Source organism: Heptranchias perlo, chromosome 21, assembly GCF_035084215.1.
Source record: "Heptranchias perlo isolate sHepPer1 chromosome 21, sHepPer1.hap1, whole genome shotgun sequence".
Taxonomy (NCBI): domain Eukaryota; kingdom Metazoa; phylum Chordata; class Chondrichthyes; order Hexanchiformes; family Hexanchidae; genus Heptranchias; species Heptranchias perlo.
Window position 1 is genome coordinate 45422368 of NC_090345.1, and position 27451 is coordinate 45449818.

A 27451-nucleotide genomic window follows, 5' to 3' on the forward strand; every position below is an offset into this window, starting at 1 on the left:
CCTCACTGTTCACTACTCTTCCAAGTTTTCTGTCATCCGCAAATTTTGAAATTGTGCCCTGTACACCCAAGTCCAAGTTCAAGTTTAATTTATTTAAAAGCGGAATGTTTCCTAGAAGACAGTTTAGGTGGAACTACTTAATGTAGAAGGAGGTGAATGTGTGGAATGGACTGGCAGGGGAGGTGGTGGTAGCTGATTGTATCAGGAAATTGGAGAGAGACTCAGATCAGTGTCTGGAGAAACATTTAATAGGAGTTTGGGAGGTGCGATGAGATATGATATTTCTTGGCCAGCTATATCTCTGTGGTCTTTCCCAGTCCTTTATATTCCTACATTCCGTTGTACTTTCTGTTGTTCATGCTTGTTCTGCTGTTCTGTGCTTGAAAATTTACTTTAAAAAGTGAAATATTGTCAAAAGCTTGTGCATCTAATGACTCTGATGATAAAATTCAAACGATTAACAACTTGTATTTCTATAAACGAACATACAAAATTGACTGGCAAGAAAAGACCAGCTGGGGGGTAGTGTTTAGCCGGTCATCATGGCTAAACACTACCCCCCAACCCCGCAGCCATGTCTCCTGGGAGAGGTTAAAAAAAAGAGAAACCCAAGGCCAATATGGGAAAAAAAATACTCTGGAAAATTCCCCTCCAACCCCCTCAAGTGATCAAAACCAGTCCAGGAGATCATATGGACCAAGTATTATCTATAAAGACACTTACCTTCTCTATGATGTGATCTCTGCCCCAGTCAGGAACTGTCCAGCTCTCCCTCGAAGGCATGCAGAGAGTCAGCACCCACTACACCAGCCGGCAATGTGAAATATCCTAGTGTGAGGTACCTTATCAAAGGCTTTCTGAAAGTCCAGGTAGTAGACAATGTCTACCAGATTTCCCTCATCCACTATCTTAGTGACTTCCTCAAAAAAAACTCTTATCAAATTTATAAAATCATAGAAAGTTACGGCACAGAAGGAGGCCATTCGGCCCATTGTGTCCATGCCGGCCGAAAAAGAGCTGTCCAGCTTAAACCCACTTTCCAGCTCTTGGTCCATAGCCCTATAGGTTACAGCACTTCAAGTGCACATCCAAGTTCTTTTTAAATGAGTTGAGGGTTTCTGCCTCTACCTCCCTTTTAGGCAGTGAGTTCCAGACCCCCACCACCCTCTTGGTGAAAAAATTTCACCTTAGCTCCCCCCTAATCCTTCTACCAATTACTTTAAATCTATGCCCCCTGGTTATTGCCCTCTCTGCTAAGGTAAATAGGTCCTCCCTATCCATTCTATCTAGTCCCATCATAATTTTATATACCTTAATTAAATCTCCTCTCCGTCTCCTTTGTTCCAAAGAAAACAACCCCAGCCTGTCCAATCTTTTCTCATAACTAAAATTCTTCAGCCCTGGCAACATTCTCGTAAATCTCCTCTGTACCCTCTCTAGTGCAATCACATCTTTCCTGTAATGTGATGACCAGAACTGTACGCAGTACTCAAATTGTAGCCTAACCAATGTTTTATACAGTTATAGCATGACCTCCCTGCACTTTCCTTTACTAGCCGAGGCATAGAATGTAAGTATTCCGTATGCCTTTTTAACCACCTTATCTACCTGTCCTGCTACCTTCAGGGATTTGTGGACATGCACTCCTAGGTCCCTTTGTTCCTCTACACCAGTGTCCTCCTATTTATTGTGTATTCCCTTGCCTTGTTTGCCCTCCCCAATTGCATTACCTCACACTTCTGTGGATTGAATTCCATTTGCCACTTTTCTGCCCACCTGACCAGTCCATTGATATCTTCCTGCAGTCTACAGCTTTCTTCCTCACTATCAACCATACGGCCAATTTTTGTATCATCTGCAAACTTCTTGATCAAGCCCCTTACATTTTAAGTCTAAATCATTAATATATATCACCACAAGCAAGGGACCTCTTACTGAGCCTTCCAGACGCAAAAACACCCATCAACCATTACCTTCTGTTTACTGCCACTGAGCCAATTTTGGATCCAACTTACCACTTTCCCTTGGATCCCATGGGCTTTTACTTGACGGTTTATACTATCCCTCAGAATTGATTCCAGTAATTTGCCCACCACCGAGGTTAAACTGACTTGCCTATAATTACTCGATCTACCCCTTTCTCCCTTTTTGAACAATGGTACAATGTTAGCAGTCCTCCAATCTTCCGGCACCACACCTACAGCCAGGGAGGATCAGAAAATGGTGGTTAGAGCCTCCACTATTTCCTCCCTTGCTTCTTTTAACAGCCTGGGATACATTTCATCTGGGCCTGGCAATTTATCTACTTTCAAAGATGCTAAACGCCTAAATACTTCCTCTCTTACTATGTTTATCCCATCCAATTACACACTGCTCCTCCTGAACTACAACCTCTGCATTGTCCCCCTCTTTTGTAAAGACAGATGCAAAATATTCATTAAGAACCATACCCACATCTTCCGCCTCCACACACAGGTTCCCTTTTTTGTCTCCAATAGGCCCTACTCTTTCCTTAGTTATCCTCTTGCTCTTTATATATTTATAAAACATTTTTGGGTTTTCCTTAATTTTACTTGCCAGTATTTTTTCATGCCCCCTCTTTGCTTTCCTAATTTCATTTTTAATTTCACCCCTGCACTTTCTATACTGCTCTAGGCTTTCTGTAGTATTGAGCTCGGTGTCTGACATAAGCTTTCCTTTTTTGCCTCATCTTACCCTGTATGCTGCTTGTCATCCAGGGGGCTCTAGATTTGGCAGTCCCACCCTTTTTCCTTGTGGGAACATGTTTACTCTGAACCCCTTGAATGCCTCCCACTGCTCTGACACTGATTTACCTTCAAGTAGCTGTTTCCAGTCCATTTTTGCTAAATCACTTCTCAGCTTAGTAAAATTGGCCTTTCCCCAATTTAGAACTTTTACTCCTGTTCTATCTTTGCCCTTTTCTATAACTATGCTAAATCCAACTGAATTATGATCACTATCACCAAAATGCTCTCCCACTGATACTCCTTCCACCTGCCCTGCTTCATTCCCTAAAACTAAATCCAGAACTGCCCCCACTCTTGTTGGGCTTGCTATGTACTGGCTAAAAAAAATTCTCCTGAATGCAGTTTAAGAATTCTGTGCCCTCTATACCTTTTGCACTGATTGTATCCCAGTTAATATTAGGGTAGTTGAAATCCCCTACTATTACTGCCCTCTTGTTTTTACACTTCTTAGAAATTTGCCTACATATTTGCTCTTCTATCTCCCTCTGGCTGTTTGGGAGTCTATAGTACACTCCCAGTAGTGTGACTGCCCCTTTTTTGTTCTTCAGCTGATCCCATATGGCCTCAATTGATGATCCTTCTAACATATCGTCCCTCCTCACATCCGTAATTGTTTCTTTAACCAATATTGCCACCCTCCATTTTTATCCCCCTCTCTATCTCCACTGAAAACCCTACAACCAGGAACATTGAGGTGCCATTCCTGCCCTTATAGCTATTACTGAAATATGGCTTAGATATCATACTTCCACGTGTCTATCTGTGCCCTCAGCTCATCTGCCTTATTCACTAGACTCCTTGCATTGAGGTATATACCATTAAGCACTGCCAAACTCCTTTGTTTTCTAGTCTCTAACCTGTGTTTCCTCTGCCTTCCAAACTCACTTCCTAATTTTCTGCCTTCCATTTTCAGCTCTGCTCTCCCTTCTACATTTGGGTCCCCATCCCCCTGCCAAGTTAGTTTAAACCCCTCCCCGGTACGATATTGGTCCCGGCTCCATTGAGGGGCAACCCGTCCGGCCTGTACAGGCCCCACCTCCCCCAGAACAGGTCCCAATGCCCGAGGAATCTAAAGCCCTCCCTCCTGCACCATCTCGCCAGCCATGCATTCATCTGCTGTATCCTCCTATTTCTATACTTGCTAGCACGTGGCACCGGGAGTAATCTGGAGATTACTACCTTTTGAGGTCCTGCTTATTAATCTCTTTCCTAACTCCTTAAAATCTGCCTGCAGGATCTCATCCCTCTTTCTACCCATGTCGTTGTTACCGATGTGGACCATGATCTCTGGCTGTTCACCCTCCCCCTCCAGAATGTTCTGCGGCCGCTGAAACGCCTAACTATAGAATCCCCTATCACTATCGCTCTCCTGACCTTTCTCCTCTCTTCCCCCAGCCCGTCTGTTTTCTTATGTCTGTTAGTCAGCCATTGACCAGTGGGAGCTGCCATAGTTGGGCCCAATCATGTACATGCATGTACTTCTAGCAGGCTGGTGAACCCAGATCAGTGTTATTTTTTTTTTATTCGTTCATGGGATGTGGGCGTCGCTGGCGAGGCCGGCATTTATTGCCCATCCCGAATTGCCCTTGAGAAGGTGGTGGTGAGCCGCCGCCTTGAACCGCTGCAATCCGTGTGGTGAAGGTTCTCCCACAGTGCTGTTGGGAAGGGAGTTCCAGGATTTTGACCCAGCAACGATGAAGGAACGGTGATATATTTCCCAGTCGGGATGGTGTGTGACTTGGAGGGGAACGTGCAGGTGGTGGTGTTCCCATGTACCTGCTGCTCTTGTCCTTCTAGGTGGTAGAGGTCGCGGGTTTGGGAGGTGCTGTCGAAGAAGCCTTGGCGAGTTGCTGCACTGCATCCTGTGGATGGTACACACTGCAGCCACTGTGCGCCGGTGGTGAAGGGAGTGAATGTTTAGGGTGGTGGATGGGGTGCCAATCAAGTGGGCTGCTTTGTCCTGGATGGTGTCGAGCTTCTTGAGTGTTGTTGGAGCTGCACTCATCCAGGCAAGTGGAAAGTATTCCATCACACTCCTGACTTGTGCCTTGTAGATGGTGGAAAGGCTTTGGGGACTCAGGAGGTGAATCACTTGCCAAAGAATACCCAGCCTCTGACCTGCTCTTGTAGCCACAGTATTTATATGGCTGGTCCAGTTAAGTTTCTGGTCAATGGTGACCCCCAGGATGTTGATGGTGGGGGATTCGGCAATGGTAATGCCGTTGATTGTCAAGGGGAGGTGGTTAGACTCTCTCTTGTTGGAGATGGTCATTGCCTGGCACTTGTCTGGCGTGAATGTTACTTGCCACTTATGAGCCCAAGCCTGGATGTTGTCCAGGTCTTGCTGCATGCGGGCTCGGACTGCTTCATTATCTTAGGAGTTGCGAATGGAACTGAACACTGTGCAATCATCAGCGAACATCCCTATTTCTGACCTTATGATGGAGGGAATGTCATTGATGAAGCAGCTGAAGATGGTTGGGCCTAGGACACTGCCTTGAGGAACTCCTACAGCAATGTCCTGGGGCTGAGATGATTGGCCTCCAACAACCACTACCATCTTCCTTTGTGCTAGGTATAATTCCAGCCACTGGAGAGTTTTCCCCCTGATTCCCATTGACTTCAATTTTATTAGGGCTCTTTGGTGCCACACTCGGTCAAAGGCTGCCTTGATGTCAAGGGCAGTCACTCTCACCTCACCTCTGGAATTCAGCTCTTTTGTCCATGTTTGGACCAAGGCTGTAATGAGGTCTGGAGCCGAGTGGTCCTGGCGGAACCCAAATTGAGCATCAGTGAGCAGATTATTGGTGAGTAAGTGCCGCTTGATAGCACTGTCGACGACACTTTCCATCACTTTGCTGATTGAGAGTAGGCTAATGGGGCGGTAATTGGCTGGATTGGATTTCTCCTGCTTTTTGTGGACAGGACATACCTGGGCAATTTTCCACATTGTCGGGTGGATGCCAGTGTTGTAGCTGTACTGGAACAGCTTGGCTGGAGGCGCAGCTAGTTCTGGAGCACAAGTCTTAAGCACTACAGCCGGGATGTTGTCGGGCCCCATAGCCTTTGCTGTATCCAGCGCACTCGGCCATTTCTTGATATCACGTGGAGTGAATTGAATTGGCTGAAGACTGGCTTCTGTGATGGTGTGGATATCGGGAGGAGGCCGAGATGGATCATCCACTCGGCACTTCTGGCTGAAGATGGTTGCAAACGCTTCAGCCTTGTTTTTTGCACTCACGTGATCTGATCCGTTGGTTGTGGAATCGCTTAGCTCTGTCTATAGCATGTTGCTTCTGCTCTTTAGCATGCATGTAGTCCTGAGTTGTAGCTTCACCAGGTTGGCACCTCATTTTTAGGTATGCCTGGTGCTGCTCCTGGCATGCTCTTCTACACTCCTCATTGAACCAGGGTTGATCCCCTGGCTTGTTGGTAATGGTAGAGTGAGGAATATGCCGGGCCATGAGGTTACAGATTGTGCTCGAATACAATTCTGCTGCTGCTGATGGCCCACAGCGCCTCATGTCTGTCCCTTTTCCTAGCCCAGGGTTGCTGAGGCCAATTACACTGCTTCAGCAGGTCAGCTAACTGGGCAGAGATTTGCAACAAAAGCAACCTGCATTTATATAGCGGCTTTAACGTAGTAAAATGTCCCAAGGAGCGTTATCAGACAAAAAATTGACACCAAGCCAAAGAAGGGGATGTTAAGACAGGTGACCAAAAACTTGGTCGAAAAGGTAGGTTTTAAGCAGCATCTTGAGAGAGGGGTGAAGTGGTTTAGGGAGTGAATTCTGGAGCTTAGGGCCCAGGCAGTTGAAGGCACGGCAGCTAAAGGTGGGGCAAAGGAAGTGGGAGATGCACAAGAGGCCAGAGTTGGAGGAACGTAGAGTTATCAGGAGATTACAGATGGGGGTTTTCACCTCCAGTGAGGGGGAATTCTTGTATAATCAATGGTTTTCTTTAAACTCCTGCATATATGGAAAGGAGGTTAAAAATGATGATCTGTGGAACTCTGTTTATTTCACAACTGAGAAAGATCATGTACATAATGTTACCACTGTTAAAATGCTGCACTTCTCCATAAAACCTTCCATTCATGTCTAGCGACCCCTTTGTTCTGTTTCTCCTGTTCACATTTCAAAAGAGCTGTGTCAAAAAATTGCAGTAACTAAAGATATGAGCTCTAATTCACAGTCTAAACTGTTTAACAAAAGTGCCTATCGAAAACATTTAGAGTTGTGTTCAATCTGGAAAACATAACCTTGGGTTGAAGTGACATTTACGAACCACTTTAGCAGCACATTATTGGTTCGTGGCTTACTCTGCGACCCTTGTAATATACCAGCATTAGCCAACAGCCAGCCACATGTGACTAACTGGGAATCCAGATGTGGCTAATTGCATTTCTAATTAGTAAAGAAAAAGTGCAATAGATATCGTTGGGCTCGTGATCTCAATATTCATTTGTATGTTGTATGCATGTGAACTTTAAACTTTTTGTGCGATTGTTGGTAAAATGGTGAGATGAAAACCAGAGTGTGAGTGTTTTTATTGATCAAGAGTTTTACTTCCTTGGTCACTGGTGTCAGGTGTTTGTTAAGTAAATATACACCTATGAAGTACATTTACCTGTATTGTGTGAAAGATGTTTTCTAAAACTAGTGCATGTGGTTAAAACGGTGTCGCCTTAGCCTCAACTGTGGCTAGTCAGCGATTTTTTTTATTGGCCAACAAACTAATATACTCTAAGCCATCATTCATTGTTCAATTCAGGAATGAGTTAGAAAGGTTCTCTTTGAATGGCATGAACTCTGCATTACACAACCTTACTGTTATCTGTTAATCCCTGTACTTTTGTTATGTTTGTCTATAGTTTGGCTGTATTTATGAAGTGTGGTCAGATTGTCACTTGATAAAGGCATGCCATGCATGATCCACTGACATTGGGTTTCTTCTTTTTATACAGATCACCTTGGAGAAGCCATGAAACTAACTCAGTCAGAACAGGTACGCATTGAGTAAGGAAACATGAACCGTTCTCCAAGGCTTGGTTACGTAGTTCAGCACTGAATCTAGGGAAGTAACTACTTCTTGATCAACACTGCCCGCCCTGTATGCTCCAGTAGTATTGTGTATATTGTAGTGTTCTGATATGCTGCCTCTCTGCTGTTTAGAGGATACTTGAATTCTGGGTTGATATTTCTTTTCCCAGTTCTGGTCTCTCTTCTCCTCTCCTGTAACTAGTGGCATTGGCGGGAGTACAATTCCCCATGGTGTGTTGAAAGGAAAGACCCGATGCAAGTAATGTCCTAAGAATTAAATGATTGTATTTCATTAAATTGATTTGCAAATCATAATTGAGTCACACATGGGTATCAATCACCCGAGTAATTCTCTTGAGGATTCCACACTTGTCAACTTGTTCAGAGTCCCAGGGGTGGAAATTAGTCTGCACCCGTTTTTGGGCCCAGCATCGGTGCTGCACAGGCACATGCACCCCAACCCGGAGGCGCGAGGCCGGCCCGAAATTGGGTCTGGTTTCAGTAAGTTTGGCGAGCTGCTGGAGCCAATTATGCCTCCACAGGCAGCACACCCTTTTCAGAAAATGAATTTTGGGCCACTTGTCTCGCTGACAGCGGACCTCAGGTAAGTGCGGAGGGGGGAAGGGCAGCGGGAGGGGGGGGGGCTGATTGTGCCCCCCCCCCCCCCAAAGAGTGCTGTGGAGCCAAGAGGAGCACTCCTCCTTGCTCCACATGAATTTTTTTTTAAATCAAATTGATCTTTCTTGGTGGCGGCCTCTGGCTAGGCTGCAATTTACAACTGGAAAACCTGAGCAAAGCGGGCCCGGTGGGCAGTCCAATTTCCCTGAGGTGGCCCTAAAACAAGGATTGGGCCCCTTGTTAGTATATGCAATGGGGCTAACACCTGTTTTGGGCAGACGCCTGAAAATCGTCCAAAGATGACCAATTTCTACCCCACGGACTTCTTGCAAAGTTCTGTGGAGTGTTGGCCTTGAGCCTGAGAATTATAGTTATCGATTCCCATTGGGCACGAATGGTGCATGCTGGGATAGTGCTTCGCTGTCCTGCACAATGATATCTTTAGTTACCCGTTTGAAGTAATGGTATTTTTGACGACAATGTGCATCTGACTTCTTTCCTCACATTTTTAAAATGTTAACGTTTTGGTACTTTGGAATTCTGACCACTTGGAGAGCAATCCACATTGAAGCAGTGAAACTAGTCTTGTGTCCCAGAAAACCAAACCATTAATGGCTCTATGATTATTGTTCTTGAGCTTTAATTTTCCATTATAGTGAAACTATTTCCCTGTGGCTCCAGAGGGCATTGTGCTCACAGCAAAAACACAGTGAACCAGAAGAGTCTCCTTTGAATCTTGTATGTGTGAGTCCTAGGATAACAATTGCCCTTAGTTCTGGTATAGTGTGTCAGAGATCATGTGGGATGATCACCTTCTCCTGCCTTCTCCAAAAGGCACTAAATACCACGCTGTCAGACCAGAGTGCTCAGGCTAAAACTAATAGGTTTATTTATAGCTAGAACAATACAGGCAAGCAGTAACCCCACAAGTTACAGTACTTAAAACAATTAAAGACAATCAGTCTGACACAGATTGACCAGCGACAGAACATTTGGATGAAACTCTGTAGACTTTCATGACGCAAAGTTCTACCTGAATTTCTAATCCATGGGGTGCAGATCTCTGGTAAGAGCTGGAGATTACAGGGAGCACCACAACCCTTATACAATTTCTAGGTTTCCAAGTGCAGTACTATCAAATATTAAAGATGTTCTATGAAAGCACTATTGCATAACACACCATCTAGGCCCCACATATGCCAAGGGATTAATACACATTTCTCCTTGATGAAATCCCCTAGTTTGCCAAATTTCCAGATCAAACTACTTGGCCTGATTCCCCACAGACAGCCTGACTCAGTGCTTCATTTTGAAATTTGGTAAGGAACAACAGCATCCATCTTAGCTTTAGATATTGAAAAACATTGTATGAAATGAACACAAAAACATCTTGTATTTGACACAGGACAGGAACTCTGTTTTTGTTATAAATATGTTCAGGGAAACACAGGTCGCTACTCGGGATCTCCCTGGTTTTTAAATTGCAACTTATTTCAATACTTTGAGAGGCAGTTCCCTGCTGGTGATATCTGTAGTTTCTGCCTAGACGGTAGTGGCAAAATCCATGAAGTAGTTCTAGCTCCTCTAGTCTACTGGATCCTAGAATGGATTTTGTTCCTTCCCCTCCAAGCAGGTGGAATTAACATTTTTATTTAGAAACAAACTTATAAATAACACATCTGCCATTTGCCCTAGGATGTTCCTTATGTTAATTCCTCAAATCTGACATTCAAACTTGTGCCAACAGTGGGCATTTGAAATATTGTTGTGACTAATTCGGGTCTGCCATAGATGCGTTCGTGGGTTCACGGGCATTAGTTGTTCCCGTGGGTTGTCTGAGTGCCTTAATGACGAGGGAGTTGTCTCCCACCGCCCTGTATCTACTCGTACAGTAGTGTGACTCGAGCAGTACCAATAAAGCTCCCTTCCCATCTGGAGCGGATACTCGTGTCTTTTGCACCTATGTTTGTTCAATCTCACCAAAGGAGGACTGAGTTTAAAATTAGATGAGGCAATGTTTGATTCGAGTCGTAAGCAGCTTTATTCCACAGTAAGGTGACAGGTACAGAACAATGGGTAAGATCAGAGTCACGTAGTTCAATTGGTACAACTTGTATTCACATCATGGCGCAAAATAAGGAACACATGATGTGAATACTCTGGTGAGTCACCTTCCTTAATTTAAACAGAATGGACTCCCTTCGTTCTATCCTACAGTCCTGGGGCAGAGCCATTTTCACTGATCTTTTGCTGCCTGATTGTGCAGCAGGCTACCTTCCTTGGTGTCTGCCTTCAGCTTTATTCCTGACTCCAAATAGTCAGGAAGCGATCAAAATCATCCCAATACAATGGGCACAAATTGTATATTTCTTAGAGACAAACCACCAAATTGCTTAGTGTTTGATTCCTGGGTAAACTACTCCTAATTGGCACATTAGCCTCCTGACTTTGTGTTCACAGCCTAACATAGGCTGTCCTGAGCATTTAAAGCAAACTTTAACTGAAAACACATTTTAAAATAACTCGTACCTAAATAGTTTCCGTGGATAATGGTTAAACAATCCTAAAATATGACAATATCCTCCCCCCACCTCCAACTTGGCAAAGACTGAACTATTTCTCAACAAAAAAGTGTGTGTGAGACCTGATCTTGGGCCTTTGTTAATGTTTATCAGTTTTTGAATGTGCTGTTTGACATCTACCACCCTGGCACTGCATTTTGCACCTGTGTGCTGTTAGGAATACTGTCTCAGTAAGAATGTAGGTTTGGCCCCTGGGAGCAGAGTTTTCTCACACCCCCGACTTCTCCATCCAGATTGGATGTGGATTTATCATTGGTCACACTGCATTCTGTCCTGTGATCAGCTATCAGGAGCCATGACAAATGAGCACGAGATATGTCTGTGTTTCCTGTCCAGTTTCCTATGATGTTGCAGCTGGGAACTGCTGGAACTCATCCAACTAGAGCAGGTGATTGGGAGCAGTAGCACTCCTAACCTAGAGTCCAAGGTCACATCTCTGTTGCATTCTTTACTGAAATGTTAATTATGTTGAGACTTTTTTCCCCCGCTAATGAATTACTGTGTTCTGAATGTACAGGCTTTATTATCATTGGAGCTGCAGAGGGACAGTCATATCAAACATCAACTTCTAATTCAGGAGAGATGGAAGAGAGCTAAGAGAGAAGAGAAGCTGAGGGCTCACATACACACAACCGCAGCAGACAGGGAGGCCGATCCCCAGTTATCTATGAAACCGTCCTCTGATGAATCTGATGCTCAGAAGACACTTTCCACAAGTACGGAAATGAGTAGCCTTAACCAGGAGAAATATCTGAGGCAAATTCGGAATTCCTGTGATCGGGAACCGGATACACTCCTCTTTCTGTTAGAGAAGAGGCAAGTTCCTTCGAAGAGCTGCACAGTGAGTAAAGCTCCTAAAGATGACAAGACAAGGATCGAGGAACAAGAGATGAAAATCTCTGAACTGAAAAGACTCGTTGATCTGCTTATAGCTGAGAATGAGAGGCTAAAGAAGGAGAATAAGCAGCTGAAGGCAGAGAATGCGAGACTTAGGAAATCCCCGTTGGAGAAGGAATTGGACGTGGATTCAGACTTTGTGAAGTCGGAGTTATGGTGCATGAATCAACGGCCCGATAACGCCTCCAATGCTGGGAAAGCTAAAGACATTCCAATACCCAACCTTCCTCCTTTAGAAATGCCAGCTCAGGACATTTCATTAGATGATCTCCCCCTTTTAGAACTTCCCGAGGAGGTTGTGTGTAATCTGAAAGGACTATTGGACAACCAAAAGGAAACCTCAAAGGACAAACTATAGGGAGCATACTTGCAAAAAAAAAAGTTTGTTAACAAATAATTGGTACAGTGCCTCATAATTGCAGTTAATGTTCCTGTTGTACGTACGACACGAGTGCCAGATGATCGTATGTACGATCCGTATGATTTTCTAATCCAGATGGACTGGGGCACTGTTTACATTCGGGTATTCGCCTCCATGAATCAGTCTGTGCCACTCAACAAACTCTTAATGTGATGCAAATTTCAAAGCCAATCAGGAACATTACATGTATTTCTACTGTATGAAGAGGGAACCAAATCAACAACTTTACTTCTGAACGATCAGTTTACATTACAGTAATTGGGGTGCATCATTGTATACCTTTTTTATTGTTTTCTTTCAGTCTAAACAAATTACTCTGTGTGATATGAATTGTCTAAAGATGAATTGTAACTTTTTTGTTGCTGCATGAATGAAAAAATTAGTGTCGGTATTTGATTTGCAGATTGAATAATAATAAAAAATACAATCCTTGCAATTTGATTTTACACAACTATTTTGTTTCTGCTTTAAGTGCCATTGTCGCTCATTTGGTAGCACACTTCACCTCTGTCAGAAGGTCAGAGATTCAAGCCCCACTTGAGCCCATAAGGCCGACAGTACTGAGGGGTTCTTTATGTCAGAGGCACTGTCTGTCTGCCCCTGAACTAGGTGGATGTTACAGATATTACGGCACTGTTTGAAGAAGACTTTTGGTGCAGTGACCTGTATTTTTCCCTCACCCACCAGCACCAAAAAAAGCAGCTCAACTAACCGGTCATTAATTTCATTGCTGTTTATGGGATCCTGAATGGCTTCAAAATAATTCATCACATGTGAAGTGTTTCAGCGAGACATGACGAGGTGCTTTATCAGTAGAAATCAATCTTTCCTCAAACTTGAAAGAAACTGTGCCAGAGCATCACACATGTGAATTGCCATTAAAATAACTGATGCAGCAACTGTGATGTCTGGTTTCGAGTACAGTATTAGGACTTGTTTTCTGCTGCTTCACTCTTATCGTAGGGAGCCCAAGGCTTAAGTCCCTGTTCTGACTTGACAAAGCCTACAGGGTTATTAATCTTGGCCAGGGTTGTAGCAAAATAGTTTGGCACCAGATCTCCTATCTGCTTCACTTCTGCCCCTACCTACTCTCTAGATGCCTATTTACATATTATCAGTATGGTAGGCACAGCACAGGAAGAGGCCATTCAGCCCATCCTGCCTGTGCCGGCTCTTTGAAAGAGCGATCCAATTAATCCTATTCCCCTGCTCTTTCCCCATAGCCCTGTAATTTTTTTTCCTTCAAGTATTTATCCAATTCCCTTTTGAAAGTTATTATTTAACCTGCTTCCACCGCCCTTTCAGGCAGTTCTTTCCAGATCATTACAACTCGCTGCGTTAAAAAAAATGTTTCCTCATGTCACCTCTGGCTCTTTTGCCAATCGCCTGAAACCTGTGTCTTCTGGTTACCAACCCTTCTGCCACTGGAAACAGTTTCTTGTTATTTACTCTATCAAAACCCTTCATGATTTTGATCACCTCTATCAAATCTCCCCTTAACCTTCTCTGCTCTAAGGAGAACAACCCCAGCTTCTCCACTCTCCACATAACTGAAGTCCCTCATCCCTGGTAACATTCTAGTAAATCTCCTCTGCACCCTCTCTAAGGTCTTGACATCCTTCCTAACGTGTGGTGCCCAGAATTGGACATAATACTCCAGCTGAGGCCTTACCAGTGTTTTATAAAGGTTTAGCATAACTTCCTTGCTTTTGTACTCTATGCCTCTATTAATAAAGCCCAGGATCCCATATGCTTTTTTAACAACCTTCTCAACTTGTCCTGCCACCTTCAAAGATTTGTGTATGTGCACACCCAGGTCCCTCTGTTCCTGCATCCCCTTTAAAATTGTACCATTTAGTTTATATTGCCTCTCTTCATTCTTCCTACCAAAATGTATCACTTCACACTTCTCTGTGTTTTCATCTGCCATGTGTCTTCCCATTTCACCAGTCTGTATGTCCTCCTGAAGTCTGTTACTATCCTCCATATTGTTTACTACATTTGAGTTTCATGTCATCTGCAAGCTTTGAAATTAAACTCTATGTACCCAAGTCCAGGTCAAAAAGAACAGTGGTCCTAATACTGACACCTGGGAAACACCAATATATACTTCCCTCCAGTATAAAAAAAACATTCACCATTACTCTGCTTTCTGTTCCTTAGCCAATTTTAATCCCTTAGGTTTTAATTTTGCCAACAAGTCTATTATGTGGTACTTTATCAAATGCCTTTTGAAAGTCCATGTACACCACATCAACCGCACTACCCTCATCAACCCTCTCCATTACTTCATCAAAGAACTCAATCAAGTTAGTCAAACCCAATTTTCCTTCAACAAATCCGTGCTGACATTCATTTATTAGCCCATATTTTTCCAAGTGCCAATTAATTTTGTACCAGATAATGTCTCAAAGTTTCGTTAGGCTGACTGGCCTGTAATTGCCGGGTTTTTCCCCCTCCCCTTTTTTGGACATGGGTGTGACATTTGCAATCCTCCAGTCCTCTGGCACCACTCCCATATCTAAAAAGGGAAGATTGTGGCCAGAGTCTCTGCAATTTCCACCCTTACTTCCCTCAGTAACCTAGGAAGCATCCTATCTAGACTGGATGACTTTTCTACTTTAGTACTGCCAATTTTTTTAAGTACCTCCTTTTTATCCTATCCAATATCGCTACTACCTCCTCCTTTACTGCCAGAATGGCAGCAACCTCTTTAGTGAAGATGGATGCAAAGTATTCATTTGGTGCCTCAGCCTCCACAAGAAGATCTTCTTTGTCCCTAATCAGTCCCACCCTTCCTATGACTACCCTTTTACTATTTGTTTATAAAAGATATTAGCGGCTAGTCCATTCTCATACTCCCTCTGCCCCTCTTAATCTTTTTTTAGATCTCTTCTGTACTTTCTGTATTTAGCTTGGATCTCTATTGTATTATGAACCTTGCATTTGTCATAAGCCTTTTTCTGTTTCATTTTAATCTCTATATCTTTAGTCATCCAGGAAGCTCTAACTTTGGATGCCCTTCCTTTCTCTCTTGTAGGAATGTGTCTATTCTTTACCCGAACCATCTCCTCCTTGAAGGTCTCCCATTGTTCAATTTTTGATTCCAATCCACCTGGGCAAGATCCCTTTTTAACTCACTGAAATTTGCCCTCCTCTTGTTAAATATTTTCACATTTGATTGTTCCTTGTCCTTTTCCATAACTATTCTAAACCTAATGATATTATGATCACTGTTCCCCAAATTCTCCCCACTGAAACATGCTCCACCTGCCCCACTTCATTCATGCCCCACTCTACAACTAGATCCAGCAGTGCTTCCTTCCTCGTTGGGCTGGAAACACTATTCCAGAAAGTTCTCTTGAACGTATTTCAGGAATTCCTCCCCCCTTTGCCCTTTACACTGTTACTATCCCAGTCTGTATTGGAATAATTGAAGTCCCCCATTATCACTACTCTATAGTTCTCGCATCTTTCTGTAATTCACCTGCAAATTTGCTCCTCTATCTCCTTCCCATTATTTGGTGGCCTATAGTTTACACCCAGTAGCGTAACAGCTCCTCTATTGTTCCTTAATTCTAACCAAATAGATTCTGTTCTTTGATTCCTCAATTACATCATCCCTTTCCAGTGCTCTAATAGTTTCTTTGATCAATACTGCCACGACCACCACCCCCCCTTCTTTCCTTCCTTATCTTTCCTGAATACCTTGTAGCCAGGAATATTAAGTACACAATCCTCCCCTTCTTTGAGCCAGGTCTCTGTTATTGCCACTATATCATAGTCCCATGTGGCGACTTGAGCCTGCAGCTCACCGACCTTATTTATCACACTACGAGCATTTACACACATGCACTCCAAACTCATCTTAGACTGCCTCGCATTCGCCCCCTGTCTGATCCCTCCTATTTCTGAACTATTCTTTACTCAAGTGCTTTTTGTCCCTCCCAGTCCTCTGTGCACCTTGTTTCTCCTCTCTAATGTTTCATCCTGGTGACCATCCCCCTGCCAAATTAGTTTAAACCCTCCCCCACAGCACTAGTTAGCCTCCCTGCGAGGTCATTGGTCCCAGCTCTGTTGAGGTGCATCCTGTCCATCTTGAACAGATCCCTCCTGCCCCAGAACTGGTCCCAATGTCCCAGGAATCCGAAGCTCTCCCTCCTGCACCATTGCTCCAGCCACACAATAACCCTGTCTTATCCCACTCTTCCTATACTCACTAACACGTGGCACGGGGAGTAATCCAGAAATTACTACCTATGAGATCCTGCTTTTTAACTTCCTCCTAGTTCCTGAAACTCTGACTGCAGGACCTTGACCCTTTTCCTTCCTATGTCACTGGTTCCCACATGGACCATGACTTCTGGCTGTTCCCCTTCACCCTGCAAAATGTTCTTCACCCTCTCAGTGATGTCCTTTACGTTGGCACCAGGGAAGCAACACATCATGAGGGACTCAGGTCGGTGGGTGGAGAAACACCTGTCTGTCCTCCAACTATCGAATCCCCTATTACAACTGCTTTTCTTTTGCCCCCCCCCTGCCATGGTGCTGTGGATTTGCTCCTGACTGCACTCCCCATAGGAACAGGAGTAGACCATTCAGCACCTCAATTAGATCATAGCTGACCAGTCCCTCAACTCCATTGACCTGCCTTTGCTCCATATCCCTTGATACTCTTACCCAACAAAAATCTATCCATCTCAGTCTTGAAATCTCCGATTAACCCACAGCATTTTGGGAGAAGAGAATTCTAGATTTCTACTACCCTTTGTGTGAAGAAATGCTTCCTGATTTCACTCCTGAATGGCCTCACTCTAATTTTAAGATTGTGTCCCCTCGTTCTTGATTCTCCCACCAGAGGAAATAGTTTCTCCATATCTACCCAATCGAATCCTTTTAAACACCTCGATCAGATCATCCCCCAATCGTCTTTACAAAACAATTAGGTCAAACTTGTTCCTATTTTATTTAACAAAAAGTGTTGTTTAGATTTGAATTTATGTGTAATATTGGGATTACAGCGTCTCCAGCAGTGTTCTGAAAACTACTTTAATTACAGGTGTTTTTGATGGCCCTGTTGCAAAATTGCCATCTGAAGAAAATTAATTTAATGAGTAATAGCTGGTTCATCCCACCCACCAACAGTAAATCTAAAGCCAGTGATAAACAATAGGGCTACAAAATGCGCAACATTAAAACTAAACTCGGTAAACCAGCCTTCTCTCCTTAGTGTGGAGGGGGAGGAGGTTCCTTTTGCATTTTTATGTTGTACCTGACCTGGGAGACCAGGTTCCATTCCTCAAAACGGTGGCATCTCGCAGTTTGGAGACTCTTTATAAACACTGACAGTGTTTTTAAAATTCCTATTTCTATCTGCTTCGATCCCTCTCGCCCCCGGGATAACTGCAGAGTTCTACTAATCTACAATGTACTTCCCATTTGCATCTTTACTACTGATGAAACTGATGAAGGGCAGGAATAGATTTCACTGGCGAGTGATGAGAGTTTGTTATATTTATTAATGCTTCGTGACTCCACTTTGTTTTATGGGAAGAAATATTCATAAAATATTGCAATTTTTGTTAATTGTGCTCATTTTTATTTGGGAGAGGGGGAGGAGCCTGAACGGTCCAATTTGAACTGTTACTGTTTGATTTATTCTTGGAAACATTTCCTCCTGGCTGGTTGCAGAAATGCGCTCCGATTGATGTCCCTCATTTAAAAGCCTGTCACATTGCCCCGTGAAGCAGAGTCTGAGGCACTAAGTTCATTAATACTGCCATCAGCTGCTGTATGCGTTTTTTTAAATGAAACCCATTTTGTGCTAGAAAATGGTAACTGCAGAGCTAATCCATTCCGTAAAGCTACTCTTGCATTGTAGCCAAGCATTCCCCCATCAAAGTCTGCAGCCTTGAAGGAATTTTTAAAAACATTCTCCAAGGATATTGTAGAGTCCAGATGAGGATAGGACCTGTCTTGGCTGTGATGCCTACCACAGTGCAATAGCCTGCCACATCACCATAACCACTTGGATGAGGTGCAGCTCCTCTGGAACCTTAAGGGAGCAGAAACTAACGGAGAATTTCCGCAGGGTTCCCATGGACTCCCGCTGCGATCAGTGGAAGCCCAGGAGAAACCGTTGTTTTTGGCCAATTCGCCAAGAGTTCTGCCGATATCCCACCGGAGAACCCTGGTGGAGAGTCCAGGAGAGGGCAGGGAGCAGCCGGCCAAAAAATAAAAATCTATAAATTATTTCCAACAAAACAATCAAGAAATTGTTGGTTGCTCTTTCCGATTACGCCATGTCGAGTGACGGCCTGAACATTGATTCCTCTTTTACTGGGCTGCACGGCCGTATCGTTTGAGCAAAGCTCACTCCAAGAATATCGCACTGCCCCCCTGCGCCGATCACTCGATCCACAGGACAGGTTGAGCTGGGCTCGAGGGGGGTGGGATATTTGGTGCGAGCAGCTGTTAAAGGGCTGATGCTGCCTCTCCTAAAACTGGCCTGGGGCACTGCTGAGAAAGAAAGTCTGTGCAGGGGATTGGATCAAGAGGGTGAGGAGCTTTTGCTCACCCCTCCTAATATCTTCTGTGGCCCAGTGTCCATTTATTTCTGATTATAGAACCTTAGAACCATGGAAAAGATACAGCACAGAAGGGAGCCATTCGGCCCATCGTGTCCATGCCGGCTCGAAGAACAACCAGGTGCCCATTCTAATCCCACCTTCCAACACCCGGTCCGTAGCCCTGCAGCTTACAGCACTTTAGGTGCAGGTCCAGGTACTTTTTAAAAGAGTTGAGGGTCCCTGCCTCTACCACTAATTCAGGCAGCGAATTCCATACACCCACCACCCTCTGGGTAAAAAAGGTTTTCCTCATGTCCCCTCTAATCCTTCTGCCAATCAGCTTAAATCTATGTCCTCTAGTTCTTGAACTCTCCGCTAGGGGAAACAGGTACTTCCTGTCTACTCTATCTGGGCCCCTCATAATTTTGTACACCTCAATCAAGTCTCCCCTCAGCCTCCTCTGCTCCAAGGAAAACAACCCCAGCCTATCCAATCTCTCCTCGTAGTTGCAATTTTCAAGTCCTGGCAACATTCTTGTAAATCTTCTCTGCACTCTCTCCTGTCCTTCCTGTAATGTGCCTCTGTGAAGTACTTACATTAAAGGCGCTGCCTAAATACAAGTAGTTGTTGATGATGGAGGTTTGAATCTGCAGGGATTTCACATCACCAAAGGTTCTGTGAATGACACAGCAGTTGCACCACATTAAGCTTCTTCTGTCCAAAGCTCACACTTTTAGATTCTTTACATTCACACTGTGACCTCTTTACAGTTTGATAGATTTCTTACACGCTCTTCGAGACAAATCGTATGTTTGAAATGCATCAATCTGTCTTCCTGGCCACAACTCTGTTCAAACCATTTGTGGTTGTGGAATGTGCAGCTTGCTTTTTATCCACAGAAGTTGTGGTTGTGTTATACTTTGTGTCGTGCAACACTTCTAACCTCCCAATTGTTGTAAGCCCTTGAGCAGTTCAGCAGAAATCTTGCACAACAGATTCCTGGCGTTTTACAAACACAATGGGCCGGAAATTGCTCGTGAAGTAACAGTGAGCCTAACAGCGCTCACTGTTATTAATGGGCAAATGGAAGAGCAAGTTCCAGCAATCGCACAGGCGCAGTCAAACGTGGAAATCTGGAACTTGCTCTTCCTGGTTCACCGGTGATTTGAAAGCTTCACCTTAAAGGGACCTCGCCGGCTGCAATCAATGGACCAGTGCGAACTTGCTCTCCTGCCCAGCTGTAAATGAACTAATCTCTTCACAAAAAAGGTACGCTGAATTATATCAGGTCTAAACTAACTTTTATTGGTGTGGTAAGTATCAATGATTGCCAAACAACCTCTCTGGCTCTGAAAATGAACTTTTAAAAATGTGGAGTCTCATTACTCCTGATTTAAATCGTTTTGGACATTTTTTTTAAAACTTTCTTTAATGAAAAAAATGTTTACTTTCTTTTTACTTTTTCTTTCTGTCTCTTTTATCTTAGTCTTTTAATCTAACCCTCTCTTTATTTTGCTTTCTCTATCTAATTTTATTGTACATTTACTAACCTTATCGGGCACTTCCGATAAGTTTGTGAATGAGTTTCACTTCCTGGTACTCACCATTGAAATGCATTGAACGGCGTGAATTTCCTTTATTTGCGTAGTAGATAAGAACTAAACGCCACAGAAAGTTAAATCGAGTCTGAGTACCCTTTAAACGACATGATAAGTTTTAATCACTGCCAATTAACCTCTCTGGCACCGAGAATTAACCATTACAAGTGTGGAGTCTCATTCCTTCAGGTTTTAATTGATGTTGGAGATTTTAAAAAACATTTTCATTACATTCTTTTTTACTTTTTCTTTCTATCTCTTTTTCTTTTTCTCTTAATCCAGTCTTTTTTCCCCTCTCTTTATTTCTCTTTCTGTACCTGATTTGATATTGAATTCACCCCCTCTAATTTACACTTCTCCGTCCTTACACTGTTTATTTCACAATCCTTCAATCTGATTGGTTAAGGAGAGACACTGTTGCTTGCCCTGTTCACTCAGGTCCCAGATGCCCTGTAGGGGGTGCCGTACCATTACCATCCCCCACTGCGAAGAACTTCGGTGCAAGATCTCCCGGAAATTAAACAGGCAAGAGCAAGTCTAACTAATGGCAGGCACTCGTTTCTCTGTTACAGCAAATTCTGGACCAATCTGTCGCAAATTGTCAATTTGTTAATTTTTGAACATGCCCTATTACTGGAACAGGTTCCTACGGAAATGACAGGCCTTGATCTTTTCAAAATAAAGGACAAGATCTGCAGAAAACAGACCAACGCCTCGCTTTTTGCCAATTTGCTTCTAGTTTCTCACTTGTCTCATGAGGGCACCGCCTCTGACTGGGTACAGTTACACGACTGACTGGGTACAGTTACAGACTGACTGGGGTACAGTTACACGACTCTGACTGGGTACAGTTACAGACTGACTGGGGTACAGTTACACGACTGACTGGGTACAGTTATAGACTGACTGGGTACAGTTACACGACTCTGACTGGGTACAGTTACACGACTGACTGGGTACAGTTATAGACTGACTGGGTACAGTTACACGACTCTGACTGGGTACAGTTACACGACTGGGTACAGTGACACGACTCTGACTGGGTACAGTTACACGACTGACTGGGTACAGTTACACGACTGACTGGGTACAGTCACACGACTCTGACTGGGTACAGTTACACGACTGACTGGGTACAGTGACACGACTGACTGGGTACAGTGACACGACTCTGACTGGGTACAGTTACAGACTGACTGGGTACAGTTACACGACTCTGACTGGGTACAGTTACAGACTGACTGGGTACAGTTACACGACTCTGACTGGGTACAGTTACACGACTGACTGGGTACAGTTACAGACTGACTGGGTACAGTTACACGACTCTGACTGGGTACAGTTACACGACTGACTGGGTACAGTTACACGACTGACTGGGTACAGTTACACGACTCTGACTGGGTACAGTTACACGACTGACTGGGTACAGTTACACGACTCTGACTGGGTACAGTTACACGACTCTGACTGGGTACAGTTACACGACTCTGACTGGGTACAGTTACACGACTGACTGGGGTACAGTTACAGACTGACTGGGGTACAGTTACACAACTCTGACTGGGGTACAGTTACACGACTGACAGGGTACAGTTGCACGACTGACTGGGGTACAGTTACACGACTATAACTGGGGTACAGTTACAGACTGACTGGGGTACAGTTACACGACTATGACTGGGGTACAGTTACACGACTATGACTGGGGTACAGTTATAGACTGACTGGGGTACAGTTACACGACTGGGTACAGTTACAGACTGACTGGGTACAGTTACAGACTGACTGGGGTACAGTTACACGACTATGACTGGGGTACAGTTACACGACTCTGACTCTGATTGGGGTACAGTTAAACTGACTCTGACTGGGGTACACTTACAGACTGACTGGGGTACAGTTACACGACTGACTGGGGTGCAGTTATACGACTCTGACTGTGGTACAGTTATACCAACTCTGACTGGGGTACAGTTACAGACTCTGACTGGGGTACAGGTACACAACTCTGACTGGGGTACAGTTACACGACTGACTGGGGTACAGTTACACCGACTCTGACTGTGGTACAGTTACACCGACTCTGACTGGGGTACAGTTACACTGACTCTGACTGGGGTACAGTTACACAACTCTGACTGGGGTACAGTTACACTGACTCTGACTGGGGTACATTTACAAACTCTGACTGGGGCACATTTACACCGACTCTGACTGGGGTATATTTACAAGCTCTGATTGGGGTACAGTTACACGACTCTGACTGGGGTACAGTTACACCGACTCTGATTGGGGTACAGTTACACCGACTCTGACTGGGGTACAGTTACACCGACTCTGACTGGGGTACAGTTACACCGACTCTGACTGGGGTACAGTTACACGACTCTGACTGGGGTACAATTACATGACTCTGACTGGGGTACAGTTACACCGACTCTGATTGGGGTACAGTTACACCGACTCTGACTGGGGTACAATTACACCGACTCTGATTGGGGTACAGTTACACCGACTCTGACTGGGGTACAGTTACACGACTCTGACTGGGGTACAGTTACACCGACTCTGATTGGGGTACAGTTACACCGACTCTGACTGGGGTACAGTTGCACCGACTCTGACTGGGGTACAGTTACACGACTCTGACTGGGGTACAATTACATGACTCTGATTGGGGTACAGTTACACCGACTCTGACTGGGGTACAGTTGTACTGACTCTGACTGGGGTACAGTTACATGACTCTGTCTGGGGTACAGTTACACGACTCTGTCTGGGGTACAGTTACACCGACTCTGACTGGGGTACAGTTACATGACTCTGATTGGGGTACAGTTACATGACTCTGACTGGGGTACAGTTACACGACTCTGACTGGGGTACAGTTACACGACTCTGACTGGGGTACAGTTACACGACTCTGATTGGGGTACAGTTACATGATTCTGATTGGGGTAAAGTTACATGACTCTGACTGGGGTACAGTTACACCGACTCTGACTGGGGTACAGTTACATGACTCTGATTGGGGTACAGTTACATGACTCTGATTGGGGTACAGTTACACCGACTCTGATTGGGGTACAGTTACACCGACTCTGATTGGGGTACAGTTACACCGACTCTGATTGGGGTACAGTTACATGATTCTGATTGGGGTACAGTTACACCGACTCTGACTGGGGTACAGTTACACCGACTCTGACTGGGGTACAGTTACACCGACTCTGACTGGGGTACAGGTACACCGACTCTGATTGGGGTACAGTTACATGACTCTGATTGGGGTACAGTTACACCGACTCTGACTGGGGTACAGTTACATGACTCTGATTGGGGTACAGTTACACCGACTCTGACTGGGGTACAGTTACACCGACTCTGATTGGGGTACAGTTACATGACTCTGATTGGGGTACAGTTACACCGACTCTGACTGGGGTACAGTTACATGACTCTGATTGGGGTACAGTTACACCGACTCTGATTGGGGTACAGTTACACGACTCTGATTGGGGTACAGTTACATGACTCTGATTGGGGTACAGTTACACCGACTCTGATTGGGGTACAGTTACACCGACTCTGATTGGGGTACAGTTACACCGACTCTGATTGGGGTACAGTTACATGACTCTGATTGGGGTACAGTTACACCGACTCTGACTGGGGTACAGTTACACCGACTCTGATTGGGGTACAGTTACATGACTCTGATTGGGGTACAGTTACACGACTCTGTCTGGGGTACAGTTACACCGACTCTGATTGGGGTACAGTTACACCGACTCTGACTGGGGTACAGTTACACCGACTCTGACTGGGGTACAGTTACACCGACTCTGATTGGGGTACAGTTACACCGACTCTGATTGGGGTACAGTTACACGACTCTGACTGGGGTACAGTTACACCGACTCTGATTGGGGTACAGTTACACCGACTCTGACTGGGGTCAAAGTGACAGGAGTCGATGACATGGGAGAGGATGCAAGTCTGGAGAAGTTTGCTGAGTTTGGATGGGGCGAGACTGTAAAGGGATTTGTAAATGAGGACGAGAAATTTAAATCTGATCCAACTGGAGACAGGGAACCAGTGTGGATCAGCGATGATGGGTGAGTGGGACTTGGCATGGTAGAGCATGCAGTTGATGGAGTTTTAGACAATGAGGAGTTCATAGAGGGAAGGACTGTTTAAGGGGAAGTCAGCCCGATGGTTCCTTAAGCTGACTGCTCAGCCGAGAGCAGGGAGAGTGTCGGGGTGGCCTCTCAGTCTGGAAATAGTTCCGCAGTTGAGAAGAGGTGCTGAGAAACTCTGACCGACAGGTGAACTGAAACTCCTCTTTCATCTTTAAGCGTTCAGTATTTTGATACTTTTTTAAACCCTCCTGAAGTAAAGTTAAAATAACATTAATGGTCACTGGGCAAGAGTCGTTTGGGATTGGAGAGAGGAAGCAGGAATGAGGACCGAGCTGGTCGGGATACTGATGAGGAATATAAACAGCGGGGTTTACTCATTGACAGTGATCATTGCTGTAAATGTCTCACAGTGAATGTGATACAACCGCCTGCAGTTCCCTCCGTGTTGACGCGCGTAAACTGGGCTCAAATCAATGACGTGGCTTACAAATTTCGAGGTGCGGGAGCTGTGCTCGTGTCTGCAATTCGCCCAAATTTCCTCGATCCTTTACATCCGTCCATCAAACCCTCCGAACGAACCAAGCCCCACCCACAAAAAATGGCCACGCCCCCAACTCGCCAGAGCGAGGCTCCTCCCATCACTTTGTTCAAGGGTCTCTCGACATCGCGACCAAATCTTTCGGCGCAGCCGGAAAACAAGTCAATTTTCCGGTGTCTCACGGCTAATACTTGAGTGTTTTTTTAAAAAAAAGTTTATCCTCACTGAGACCTGCTCCGTATTTTAGGTTTATTTTAATGCATTTTCATGGCAAAGTCTGTCATCTTAAAAATTGAACGGCTTCCCCGATTGCAGGTTCTTAAATGCACTGTGCCTGTTGTGCATGAATGATGGTTAAATGAGTTGATATTTTCAATTTTAAGACTCAAAGAATATACTGGTGTGAGTTCAGCCTTTCCTTGAGCCCCGATTGTTTAAGCTGATTTATGCCCATTTTAATTTCCGGCGTTTTCTAGTGAGATTAGGAGGATACTTGGGCATTTATTAACGTCGGCGAAATGGGGGCAGCTTCCGGGTTTGCACAAAAGGAGGAAACTCCTTTTGCTTGGCGGAGACGGTGGGGGGAAAGGCGGGGTCTCTGGCAGGAGATTAATGGAATCCTCGGAGTAATGGTGTAAATGCCAAAAAACGGCCATTGATCACACTTTTCCAGGGGTTTACACTTTTGTGAAACACCTTGGGACGTTTTTCTATGTTAAAGGCAAGTTGTTGCCGTTCTTCTTGCAACGATCTCTTACCAACATTGCACAGATCAGAAGAATTCTTCTGAAATTCAGGACCCGCAGGTTTTGGGCTGATGCGAAGTGGTTCGATTCCCATCGCCGCCAAACCTGTGAAGTGTATGTTGAGTGTCAAGATCTGAACTGATTTCAAAGCAAGGTGGAGTGAGACTCTTACTTCCAGGGACTGTTCCGGTGTCAGGTCAGAAGGCTCCGACTCTGGGTTGTTGTGGTGTGAATGTGACCTGAAATACTAGAGTGACGGCTTACATAGAAATTCCAAGAGGAGGCTGAGGAGGAGAGAACCAAGTCGAAGCAGTCAAGCCATCCCTTCAAGACCCGAGACCTGAAGGTGAGGAGGGGGACTGTGCACAGAAACCCAACAATTGTTGTCCTCACCGAGTTTAATTGGGAAAAATCAAACAGTGTGAGAGTAACTGCAGCAGTGAATTTCTGTTCAGTACAATACAGCAGGTGTCAGCTCAGTGGTAGCACTCTTGCCTCTGAGTCAGAAGGTCGTGGGTTCAAGGCCCACTCCAGAAACTTGAGCACAAAATCTAGGCACGCAGTACTAAGGGACTGCTGCACTATCTTTCAGATGAGATGTTCTGCCCTTTCAGGTGGATGTAAAAGATCCCATAGCTCTATTTGAGGAATAGCTGGGGAGTTCTCCCAGTGTCCTGGCCAATATTTATCCCTCAACCAACACCTAAAACAGCTGATCTAGTCATTTATCTTATTTCTGTTTGTGGGATCTTGCTGTGTGCAAATTGGTTGCTGGACTTCCTACATTACAACAGTGAGTACATTTCAAAAGTACTTCATTGGCTGTGAAGCACATCGGAACATCCTGAGGATGTGAAAAGCAGTATATAAATGCAAGTTCTTTCTCTGATGTCAAAATTAGACAAAGCTAATGTTTGACACATTTTATGGTCGATATTTTCCTGCATACACACACTATACAGAAGGGTTGTGACTAACAGGGATAATGATATAAATTATGAAAGGGTTTGCATCCAATTCTATGTAAAACACTTGTACAATAAAGGAACGATTTAGATTGGAATTTTTTTTTGGCACATTAGGAAGCATCTCTGCAACCGATCCACAGGCATACTTTAAACAAAAGCAATGGTAAACATTTCTAAATTTCAGACATTTTTGCCATTCCAAATGAACTTGCAATACTTTATTATTTGAAAACAATGCATTCATATTTATTTTTGGATGAGTAGAATATCATTTTATTAATAAATTTAGACTTTTGCTAAATTGATTCCAGGACTCAATTATTTTTTCTCTTATGAGAATGACAGTAACTTAACAAGACTCTTGACAAGTGAATGTCCCAAGAATGTGAAAGGTGCTGTATAAATGCAAGTTTGTTTGTCCTTTTTTTCCGTGTGAAGGACGCATTCTACTGAATTCATACAATGTAGTCCGACAACAATATTCTAAGGTTATAATTGTTGGCCATTGGTCAAGTCTAGCAGGGATGTCCATATAGCTCCGATGCTCCAGTTTTAGTTG

At 44.4% G+C, this 27451-nt stretch overlaps 1 protein-coding gene across 2 annotated transcripts in view; it reads left to right on the forward strand.

Moving 5' to 3' along the window:
- Positions 1-12764, forward strand: part of nrbf2b (nuclear receptor binding factor 2b) — a 38720-nt gene extending 25956 nt beyond the window's left edge. For both annotated transcript variants that reach the window (XM_068002610.1, XM_068002611.1), the window contains 2 exons: positions 7735-7775; positions 11528-12764. In XM_068002610.1, coding sequence (XP_067858711.1) covers positions 7735-7775; positions 11528-12265 — 779 coding nt within the window. In that variant the 3' untranslated portion in view covers positions 12266-12764. The remainder of the gene's footprint in view (positions 1-7734; positions 7776-11527) is intronic.
- The last annotated feature ends 14687 nt before the right edge of the window (positions 12765-27451 follow it).